Source organism: Zosterops lateralis, assembly GCF_965231275.1.
Source record: "Zosterops lateralis genome assembly, chromosome: 2".
NCBI classification, from domain to species: domain Eukaryota; kingdom Metazoa; phylum Chordata; class Aves; order Passeriformes; family Zosteropidae; genus Zosterops; species Zosterops lateralis.
In genome coordinates, this window is record NC_139763.1 from 75,098,299 (window position 1) to 75,110,452 (window position 12,154).

General features: G+C 38.8%; 1 protein-coding gene across 1 annotated transcript in view; it reads left to right on the forward strand.

Moving 5' to 3' along the window:
- Positions 1-12,154, forward strand: part of GUCY1A2 (guanylate cyclase 1 soluble subunit alpha 2) — a gene marked incomplete at its 5' end in the record, with an annotated part of 135,701 nt that overhangs the window by 21,956 nt on the left and 101,591 nt on the right. The window contains one exon of the mRNA XM_083855792.1: positions 5,194-5,912. Within this exon, the coding sequence (XP_083711918.1) occupies positions 5,194-5,912 (719 nt within the window). The remainder of the gene's footprint in view (positions 1-5,193; positions 5,913-12,154) is intronic.

The window sequence follows — 12,154 nt, forward strand, 5'->3', positions numbered from 1 at the left end:
CTTCAGCCATTGTCTTCATTATTTACTTTTAGGAAAAACTGGATGGCTTGTAACTGCTTCTGCATGCTGTACCAGTTAATGAATTGCATCGGTTTTTTAATCACATCAGATTTTTTAATCTTCTGATTGTTTCTCAAGAGCCTATGATTTGCAGTTGCCTTTATGGGAACAGATTCTTACCTAATTTCTCCACTTTGTAATGTACAAAATACTTTAAAATATTGTATTAATTCCTTGACATTTTGTAGTGTGTTTTCAGTTTACATTAACTGCTGAAAAGAAAGCAAAGACCTTTTGCTAGCGTGTTATTACAGGATGAAGTCATCTATTTCTGCTCCAGTTCAGTGAAATACTTGATTTGTACTTTGAACCCTTGCTTAAAGGCTTTGGTAATTTTGGATCTGGGTAGCAAATACAGGATCTCTTCTCTTAATGTCTTTGAGACACATTTTCAAAGAATAATATTTTTTCACACATCCAAAGGTGCTTTTTAGTGGAGGTCTGTAGCAATATTTTCATTCTGTGGTTGCTTTGCCTCAATTTCCAGTGTGTTTATTTAATTTTTCTTCAATATGGACTAGAATAAAAGGAAATGACATTGTAAGGAAAAGTAACAAAAAGAAGCTACTAAGAAAAAAACATTAAAGTTAAGACGTGATTTGGTCTCCCGACATAAAGACGTAGGAACACAGTAGATCCCTCTCCAGGAGGAAAACAAATTGAGACTAATGAATTTTTAGAACTTAATTCACCATATTAGTAGAAGGTTTGAAAAGAGCAGAAGCTCAAAATAACGAGTTGCTTTGGTTGTGGAGCAGCAGAGAGTGTTCGGATGGTTTTTGATTTATTTGGTATTGCCACCATTTAGTGGAGTGTCTTGGAGAAACCAAGGAAGACCTTTTCCTCCGTGTTAGTTGCAAGCCAGTGCATTAGGAAGCCGTGTTGGGGTCATACATGAGGTGATCAGGGAGTGAAGTGGCCTCTGCATTTGGAAATTCCGGGCCCTCATACAGGTATGAATTTTTTCTTTTTTTTTTTTTTCTGGGAAGCTGCATGAAAATTTTGCTTGGAGGTCCACAGCAAAAAAGAAAGAAGGGAAATGGTGGCTTTTCAGAATGGAATAGCAAATTGTCAGTTTTGATGAACGGAAGTTGACTCACATTTTTGATGCCATATTCAATTTGAATTATTCCATTGCAAAATCAAACAGAAAAACAACTGAATAATTGTTCAACAATTGAATGTGAGATGAGTTTGAAAAGATTGGACTTTTTGTGTAGGTGCATAATCTGAAGGTTATAAGAAGATTATTTTGATTTTGTCTTTTCTCAGCATAAAAGAAAAACAACCAGGAAGTACCATATATGTTGAAATTGGAAATCATACTGAATGGAATATTTAAAGATAACAACTAGCCTGTGGGAATGTCTAAATGTAATAAAGTATCCACTATAGAGACAATGAGTTCAGGGATTGTTTTTTTTAGCATGAAGATTTTTCTACTTGTAATAAAATGATCTCCCAGTCTGGTATTATCCTGGATTTATCCAACTCTTTCTGGGATAGAGTTAATTTCTCCTCAGTAGCTGGTACATTGCTGTGTTTTGGATTCAGTATGAGAATAATGTTGATAACGTACTGATGTTTTGGTTGTTGCTAAGTAGTGTTTATCCTAAGCCAAGGACTTTTTTTGTGTCTTTTTCTCTGCCAATGAGGAGGGGCACAGGAAAGCTGGGAGGGAGCACAGCTGAGACCCAAACTGGCCAAAGGGACATTCCGCACCATTGGGATGTCATGTCCAGTGTATAAATTGGGGGAGTGACCTGGGCGAGGACAGGGACTGCCATTGGTGGTGAGCAATTGCACTGGGCATCACTTGTCTTACCTTGTGGGTTTTTATTTTTGTCTGTTGTCATCATAATTACTATTTACTATTATTATTATTTCCTTTTCTCTCAATTATTAAACTGTTCTTATCTCAACCTACAAGTTTTACCTTTGATTCTCCTCCCCATTCCACCAGGGGTGGGGGCTGAGCAAGTGGCTGTGTGGTGTTTACTTGCCAGCTGGGCTTAAACCACAACAGCTATGTGTAGAAATATGGGTAGGGAGAAAAATCTACAGAAGATATGCAGAAGATTTGGATCATTTATATGGTGATGAGTGAAAACGTTATACTGAAGTACATACAGAATTAGTGCTAGGTGAGCATCTGTTCATCATTTGTTTCAATAAGAGGAAGGAATAATTTAGTAAAAATACATATCGAATATTTTGTGCAGCTGTACACAAAGACATCACTGAAGCCAATAGCTTTGCAGAGAAATACAGAAAAATTTAGTCTGTGTACATTTGTGTATAGGAATTTATTAAATAAATATTTCAAATTCAAAGATAAACATCATTTTTCATGCAAAAAATAATGTCTTGTTGGTAAGACTAAGGAAGAAACTTCCTTGGTAGGAACATTATGATTTTTGGTTTTGAAGGTTGCTTGACTTGGATTAATTTTCTTAGTATATCATAGTCTGTTATTGTAAAGAAAATTTGTGACTAACACAGACCAGCGGTTTGGTTGAGTTTGGTCATATCCATTATTCTGTTTTTCTGTTTGAGGTGATCTGATTTTCTACTGGCACTGTGTGTAACTCAATTCAAAGCTCAAATGTTTTTAAAAGTAGTGGCACGTCCTCGAACCAGGTAATTTACCTGAATTTCATGGTATAATTCACGTTGCTTGGGGTCCGTATGTTGCATCCAGACTGAATGGCCAGTTCTCAAGCGTGGACAACAAGACCAGTCTAAGAGAATCAGCACAACCTCAGGCCAAATACTGAGATAGAGTTCCCAGTAATGATAATGAGGCAAGGCTCACATACATAGCAGCAGAGTCCAGGTGTGATCAGTTCTGCAAACCTCATTTGCAGTCAGTGGTGGCAGGGCAGCTGCTTCACTGTATTTGTATAGTACACTTGAAATGCAGTTCACCTGTGCTGTCTTTTGGGCAGCTTCATGGGATGTATTTGGCCATTTGTATGAATTGCCCAGGGGCTTCTGATGCTGTCCTATTCTCCTCTGCAGTCTTACAGCCTTGGGTGCCCCTGCTAGACTGCTCACTTTTACACAGTCTTCTAAAGTTGCTTGCACTTGACTATACACAAAAATGAGATTTAAAAGTATGAATATCTGTTTGTGTATACATATGAATATGACGATTTCTTAGCTATTTACTATTAATATCCAGTTATGACATTATTGGTATGGGTTAGAATTTATTTTTTTTTTTGAGTTACAGTGAGTATTTTTTGGTAAGATATTATAATTCCATGTTATGCAGACGTAATGGTAATGAGTCAGGAATTGGCACACAGTCTTCTGAGTCAGGATATTAGGGGGCATTGTGTACCAGAGGTACTTTCTTTTGGCTTAGCTGCAGAGCTGACCATCTGTGGTCATAAAAGATCCTGGGAATATTTTTGTAATAACCTAGTTTAGTGACCAAATTTCTTTATGACTAATGGCATTTGAATGAACTTTCCCAAAATATTGCTATTACTTCTTTTATAAAATATGCTTTGTCACATTCTTACGTTGTCATATTTATTTATGTGATTTTATGCATTTTAATTTGCTATTAATCATATGTCATTGCAGACTGTAAAGCTGGGGATCACTGAAATCCCTTGTGAATAATAATTGTGTTAACTATGCCTGTGTACATAGGCAGTTCAGACACTGTCTTGGTATTATTAAAGGTTAATGTCTGCAAACAACATGACTTCTGTCCCTTGTCCTCAGGTATAATAAAAGTCACTAACCACTCTGTTTTTCCCAAATTGAAAACCAAGAAGCAATCTAAACAATGAGAAGTTCAGTGATCCACTGGGGTATTACCAATGTTATAACGCATGCTGAATACACATTAAAATAACGGACCTGTTGTGCCCTCAGGAAAGAAATAACTGGCCTTCATTTCTGTTCAAATTCAAGATAAATATTAAGGTGTTTGACTAGTTGACTGATGTGTAATTCTATATGATTTCAATGTAGTGAAGAAACTACGTTGTTAATTCCTATATAAATTCCTTTCTAAAACTCTGGATATTTGTAATTCACATAGAGCTGATTAAAACTTTCTGTTATGTCTTAAAACAATACAAACGTCTGATTAATTTTATAGCTCTGCTATGATATGGAGATTATATCCTAGTAGAGTTGAAACAATAGAGTGTGTCTTCCTTGAAACAAGACAGAGGAAAATGCTTAGTAACCATCTCAAAATTTTTTTTTTGTAGGTTATCCTTAAAACTGTAAATAACAAACAGGAACAGGGTTTGATACCAATTTCCATTACTGGTAATTTTTCATCCCTTCAGCAATGCCAGCTTTGTCAACCCTGTAAATCCAAACCTTTTGAATTTTTGTGATAGAAGCTTTAAGTGACATTGTGAAATATCACAGAGCTGTCCCGTCTAGTAGCTGTGTAGACTGCTCTTAGGAGGTAGGGTTTTTTTAAAGATGGGTGAGTGTAGGTAGACAATTAAAATGAAAAGGCTTTGCTCTCCTTTGCAAGCAGCAAAAAATAAATAATTATTTTTTGTATCTTGTGGCAGTTCCCAATGCCTATAATGAGAAAAGTATTTTGTTTAAAAAAACCCTGCAAATTCAATCCCCCTTCGCTAGCTATTTAAAAGTATAATCTGACTGCAGGGCTTTATATTATGGATGGAAAGCCAAACAACTAACTTTGAGTCCCAGTGTCTTATTTTTTAAGCAGCTGGGGAGAGCTGGATGCTTTACAGAGGGAGTGAACAGAGGGGCTGTAAGAGTGGAAGCCTCATTTGTAGCCAGGTCAGCGATGGAAGGGGTGCAGCCATGTCTGGGTGCCTTCACACAGGGGCCTGGATGTGACATGCAGAGGTCTGGGAGATTGTAATGGAGTCTGGCTGCCAATGGGGAAAAGGAAGCAGGCCCACTAATAATAACTGGCTGGGATAGCAAGTTGTAAAAATGAGGACTTAAAAAATGGCTTCTAGGATTATTCCCAACCACCACAGAAACCTATGGATAGGTATCTAGCGAAACAGCTGCCCTCACTGCTTTGGAAAAATACTGGGGAAATAGAGGAAAAAGGGAAAATGTGACACAGTAACAATACTATGTTGTTGATATCAGTGTCTTGTTGTCCTATAGGTCTGAAGTTTGAGGAAATGCAAGAAAAGTTTGGGGAGGAATTCTTCAATATCTGCTTTGATGAGAACGAAAGAGTTCTTCGAGCTGTAGGTGGGACCCTTCAAGACTTCTTCAATGGCTTTGATGCTTTGTTGGAGCATATTAGAACTTCATTTGGAAGACAGGCCACCCTGGAATCTCCTTCTTTCCTATGCAAAGAACTCCCTGAAGGCAATCTCATGCTTCATTATTTTCACCCACACCAGATTGTGGGTTTTGCAATGACAGGAATGATAAAAGCAGCAGCAAAGAAGATTTACCGCTTGGAAGTAGAAGTAGAACAGGTCACAAATGATAAATTGTGTTCAGAGGGGACAAACCCAGGTAACTGCAATTGTTTGACTTTCCTTATCAAAGAACATGAAAATGCAAATACCACAAAAGCACTTCCACCAGGAACTTCCCAGTCCCCCTTAGACCTGAGGATTAGTATCAGCACCTTCTGCAGAGCTTTCCCCTTTCACCTGATGTTTGATCCAAACATGCTGGTTCTCCAGCTTGGAGAAGGTCTTAGGAAGCAGCTCAGATGTGACGCTCATAAAACCCTGAAATTCCAAGACTGCTTTGACATAGTCTCTCCTAAAATCAGTGCCACATTTGAAAGAGTTCTCCTGAGGTTATCTACACCCTTTGTCATTCGGACCAAACTTGAGGATTCTGATTCTGAAAGTAAAGATAAGGTAAGAATATTAATTTGGAAGTGGATGTGCTTATATGTGTGTTGTGGGAGTGGATTTTTTGCTCAGAGAAAAGCAGCTCAAGTCCTGTGTATGCTGGAAAGCCCACTCATGTCTTGCAAGCAGGGGCTAAGTGATATTCCCCAGCCAAGTGAATATTTTCCTAGATTATTTATAAGCTTTGCCTGTGAAGTTGTAGCAAATCATGACATCTCCATTCAGAAAATTCTGCACAGTGGGGTTGAATAGTACAGCTTGAATAAAAGGGTGACGAATTTTACAAAATACCTGTATCTAATCCTTAATTTCATTCCAGCTATATTATGATAACAATAGTTTTTAAGGCATTTACTAGGGACCATCTTGAAGTATTTTTTCTGAAAGATTCTCACTGCAGGTTTCTCATTGCCACCTTACTGTGTCTTATTTCCCTATTTTGGAATGCTACTTTCCTATAGGTTTATTCTTACCTCTCACCCTGCACTCAAGAAAACCCTAGCTGTAAATTGTACTGAGTATCACTTAAGCCAGTTTTGCTGTGTTCCAGTCATTCAAACAGGCACTTGTCCTCCTGCACTGCCTCTGTCCTCAGTGTTTTAGGAGAGAGATACCTTAACCAGTGAGCCCTGTGTTGAGTTCAGTGCATTGAGCTGAGTAAGCTGAGAATGTGTCTTTAGTGTGGAGTTCTCCAGTGGCTGGATGGAATTTGACTCAATGCCTATCCTTGAATTACAGGAGAGTTTTTTGATGTGAGGAAGGGTTCCAGGTTTTATGCAACAAAGTACTTGTACTTAATGGTAACATTAAAACTTCCTAAAGACTTGAAAGACTGTGTATGGGTGCCTCAGAAATACTGCTGCCCTACATAGAGCTGGATGGTCTTTATGGTCCCTTCCAACCCAAACCATTCTATGGTTCTATGATGATTCAAAATAAAATTACTTCTTACAGCAGCAATATTTCCATCTCCTCTTTGGCACTATACTTTGGCACCAAAAAGCATGTTTGGTGCATTTTCCTCTGGAAACAACATGTTCACCCTGGAGAAATAAACTAATGCTTTTCATTTTGTATTAGTTGATGTAATTCAACCTTCTTAAAACAGAAGGGAGTTTATTTTTCAGAGTTCTGTCTTCAGTGTCACCCCAGCCTTTAATTACAAGAAGGAAACGAGGTGTGAAAGGGTTGGAGGTGTTGGCTCTGAGCTACCTTATGACACACTTGCTTCTCCTTTGAAAGTCTGGTTTCATGATACTTCATGCACCTATCCCTCTCAGAAACCTTCCCCTCTCCCAGGACAGAGTCACAGCCCTTTGACTGTCTTCTGCTCTTCATGAATCTGCTGTAAATCACTCTGAAAAGGAAGTAGGTTTAGGTGGGGGAAGGATGCTTTCAAAGCCTTTTTCCCTACTTTAGTTGAACACACAAAATATTCTCTTACCTGGACGGGTTTCATACACTTGTGGCTTGCTCGTAGAAGTGGCAGGAGAGGGGCTTGCTGGAGGCAGGACTTTAGATTAGGCAGTACTAGCACCAGAGAAACAGGTGGAAGGGGATGGTAGCAAAGGAAATCCTTTGACTGCCAGCAGCTAGGAAAAAAATTGTATCTTGAAGAATAAGGTGAGGCAAAAGGGTGATGGTGAGGTGCAGGGGAGCTGTTGTGCTGCAGGCATAGGAATTAATTGGAGAACACCAGTTTATATGAAGAGGTATTTTCTTCTGACTCACCCATTTGATGAGCATTCCAAAAATTTTTATGCATGTGAATAGTTCAAAATAAGCTCAGCATATGATGCATTTTTCTAGATATTCCTTTTTTTAAAAATAAATTGCACAGATTCATAGGCTGTGGTTGACTTGCTTACATAGATTTTGAAAGGAGGGACATAGCAATGCAGTTTATGTCATGCTCAAGTCCTTTATGGATAAAAAAAGTAGACTGAGCCTTGGGAACTGTGTGCTGTATTATTTTCCCATAGCTCATGTCACTCATTTAGCTCATTTTGGAATTCTTTTCAATTTGCCAACTTGTTTGGAAGTTGTACATTAGGCAGGTAGATCAGTGGCTGTAAGCATGACCCTGCTTAAAAATTGCCAGTTACTGACCTAGACATTTCCCTATTTCTCTGCCACACACCTCTGTTCAGTTCATAGTAGAATTGCATCCCACTTAGAGCTATTTATATAAATATATTTTTTTTTTAATCTGACTCTGCAATAACTGACACTTTTCAGGCGTGGTTACCTTAAATGGCAGCTGTAGGCATGTGACCCAGACAACTCTGCTGCGGTATTGAAGCTGTTCAGATGTCTTATTGCATTTAAAAAAAATAAAAAAAAATCAAAGGCTTTGCAATGAACAGTGGACATTCCAGCTTCTCTTCAAAAGATATTTATTTTCATCTCAATGCATAAACCATATATTTGTTTCAGACTGGCAGTGAGAAGGACTGAATAAGATAACAGTTTTCATTTAGTCCTGACACCAGCTCTGCGTTCAGATGAAAGACAAATCATGGTCTTTCCCTAACTAAACACCTAGAAGCAAAATAAAAAAAAAAACCAACCCACCTGTCCTGGCTTTCAAAGTGTTTAGTGCTTGTCCAGTTTATTTAAAGGCTCATTTCTCTGTTTCAATTTACTGGTATTTGCATCATTTGAATAAATAACACTATCCTAAATTTCTGATACAAGGCCTGTGAGGTCTGGGTGATAGGTAGCTCTTCCTGCAGAGCTGTATGTGCACCTTGGTAGAGGAACAGCCTCATGCATTAATATTTCAGCAAAGTTTTGTTAATTTGGTATGTCACCAGCTGTTCCTTGGAGCTCAGAGCATTTACAGGATTACATTGTTCTAGGGACCAAATAAAAAAAAGGAACTTCCCACCTGAAGAACATGGACACCTACCTTTAAATGTGATTTCCAACACCGTGTTTCCTGTTTTCCCATGCAGCTACATGCTTGTTATTGGGTTTTTTCTTATGCTGTGGTACTACCCAGATCTTGAATGGCCCTGTTGCTCTACTTCTTATACAAACATCCTGTTGTTTTTCACATTTCACTCAATTTTTTTTTTTTTTTAATCAGAGACCTTCACTAGTATTCAGTCAGATTTTCCAAATTTTGGATACTGTCCCAAAATAACAAGGTCACAATGTTTTCTGTTTAACCTCTCTAAGGAAACTAATTCTATACCTCTCTGTGGGAGCAATTATTTGCTGCAACAATAAAAAAATAAATTAATTGTGACAATTAACCATTTGGGATGGATATCTTATGGCTTCACACATGGTTGATGCAACTATACTACACGGAAGTTCATTGAATGTTAATGGAGTCATGTATGGGATAAGAAATTAAATTGAGAGGGCTGGGTCTGAACTTGTGTGATGGAGAGTTCTGAAATCCATGTCAAGCCCACCCACTGAGGTGAAGATGCTGATAACGCAGCAGTGAGTTGTGCATGCAGGGCAGGTTGGTGTCCTCCACCATCTCCTGACCAGACAGGGGCTGGAAGTTCCTGACAGGTACATCCTGAGTGCAGGCATTTTCAGACTGTACTAATGAACAAGGCCATCTGTCACATGATATAAATACTCATCTCCTTGACAGTACAATGAGGTGGCTGGAGCTGCTTCAATTTTTAGCTGAATGGGAGCGCAAGGAATGACTCCTCCTGCTTTCACTCTTCTGGCACGTTCTCCTCATGTGCCCCTCGTGAGCCATCAGTGCTGGGCAGACTGAGAGGAGATGGGGTTGCCCTCACAGGGACCCTCTGTCCCTGTGACCTCGATCCAGACCCAGCCCTCTTGGAGCACGGATGGATGGGATGAGCCCTGCCAGCACTTGTGCTGCCCACCAGTCTGTGGGCTCGCATTTCTGAAACTGGGTTTCAGGTTCCCGCCATATGCTGTGCAGATGTATTTTCCTTGTATTGCTGCTCTTCAGCTCAGACTAACAGCCCTTTTCCACATTTGAAATAAATCAGGTTTTTTAAGGGTACTCACTGGCCTTTGACTTAGGCCTCTGAGCACTTTCTAAATTGTCTAAGAATAAAGCTGGCACCTAAAACTGCCTTACTGGAGGTGTCCAGACTTTTTTTTTTTTCTGATGGAATGTATTTGCTTTGAATATTTTATTAAAATCATAACTTCCCAGTTAACAGTTCATCAAAATGCGTTCTAGCAAAAAAACCCAACTTTTATTTATATATGTGAGTTAATTTTTTTCAGTAGTTTTAGACATAAAATACTTTTATTAAGGAAAAGGGTTTACCTTACAAATTATAATACAGCATTTAAAATATGAAACACTGGGTTTGACAAAAGTGACCCTCTGAAATTTTTATATTGGAAGAAATTCCAAATGCCACATATAATTCAGATTTATGAGTGGCTTGAAGCTGTGTCAGGGAAGGTTTATGTTGGATATTGAGGAAAAGTTCTTTGCCCAGGGAGTGTTTGGGCACTGGAACCGGCTCCCCAGGGAAGAGGTCCCAGCACCAGCCTGGCAGAGTTCAAGAAGCACTTGGACCACGTCTCTCAGGCACACGGTGTGACTCTTGGGGATGGTCCTGTGCAGGAATTGGACTTTGATGATCCTTGTGGGTTCCTTCCAACTCAGCACATTCAGTGATTCAATGATGAAAAGTCCATCCAAACCAGCATGCTGACTCTCACAGTGACCAACAAACAATCCTTTATGAAACAGGTAAGACAAAGTTTAAGCCTGCAGCGTTATTCTCTGTGAAACTTTAGCTCTCTCCTCACTTTTAGTTCTCATGGGATGAAAGCATGTCCTCTTGCAGTGGTATCCAGGATGTGGCATGGGATAGCCCCCTCAGGACCAAGCCTCCATAATTTTCTGTAGCACTTTTTGAACCAGGGGAAGTTCATACTGTCAGCTTCTGTGGCATCCTGTGTACATAAGGTCAATTTATTAGCAGCTGTGAATGTGAGACCCCCCTGGCAACTTTCAGCCAAGTGTGGACATTGAGTATGGAGTAAAACAGCTGGCAAAGAAGTCTGCTTGCCCCTTGCTTCAGCAAAGCACTTTCCCAGTGTGTTTTTTCAAGTGTGTTTGTTGATCATTTGAAACTGTAAAAAAGTAATGCTTTTTAAGTGCTGGAAGTATGATGTCCCACTTTTTACACTGAGAGTCAATTCTTTATCTTCTCCTTCTGTGTTTTTAGTCTGGACCAACTGAATGAAACTAGCAGTCCTGACACTAGCAGATTAATTTTAAACCCACTGTACACAATCTTGTGTTTTGCTTTTGCTCTGTAACTGTTTTTCCTCTTCTCCTAATAAAATTAAAATGAAATGGCCTGAAAGTCATTCCGGCATAAGGGACATCTGTCACTTATGATCTAGGAATTCTAATTTTTTCCTATAGCTGATTTATTCACAGTCAGTCAGCTTTTGACACTAAGCTCCCCTTGCTTTGCAGGCTCATGGAGCTCTTGGAATCAAATTTGTGTCTTCTGTTTCTGCTAATGCTGATATCCCACCCATTTGCTTGTCAAAATATGTATGGACTTAGATGGTTTTCAAGATGAATTGGATTGGCTGGCTTGGCTGTTTCTTGAGATTGCAGTGGGTTACGAGAAACAATAGATGATATGACTTTCTTATCTCAGGAACAGTTGGGCCTTGAAGAACTTTAATAACATTGTGAAGCGGGCCCAGAATTGTTAGTGTTTCTACTTTAGGACAGGACAATGAAAATGCCATTTTGAAAATGTTTTCAGTGATAGGACTGAATAGGTGTAGCAATCTAAAGTTAAAAAACTTCCTTCTCATTTACATTAGCTGAAAAACAAGCAAGCTGTTTGGAAATTGTTTTGTCAAGTGAAGTGGCTATTAATATGACTACATGGTAAACTTTTCCCTCTTATGATTGGTATAATGTTTTGACAAGGAAGCTGGTTGGACATGAAAATGCCCAAACTTCTCTATTTGCTGCAAAACTTTTGAATGGGTTTCTAAACTACTCTATATCATAATTGGAGCAAAATGCATTTCATTAATTTTTACATTACAATATGGGAATACTTAGACACAACTCAGTTTGATTTTCAGGAATGCATACTTTCCTACCTCTTTGTTCCACTGACTAAAATTAGGTGTTGGTTATTCACCATACATTTTCATGCTTTTCCTCATTTGCTTATCTGAGTTCTTAAATGACTGTGCTTTTCATGGCATCTGATCTGAATGGATGTGATGTCAGTAAAAAGCCTTAT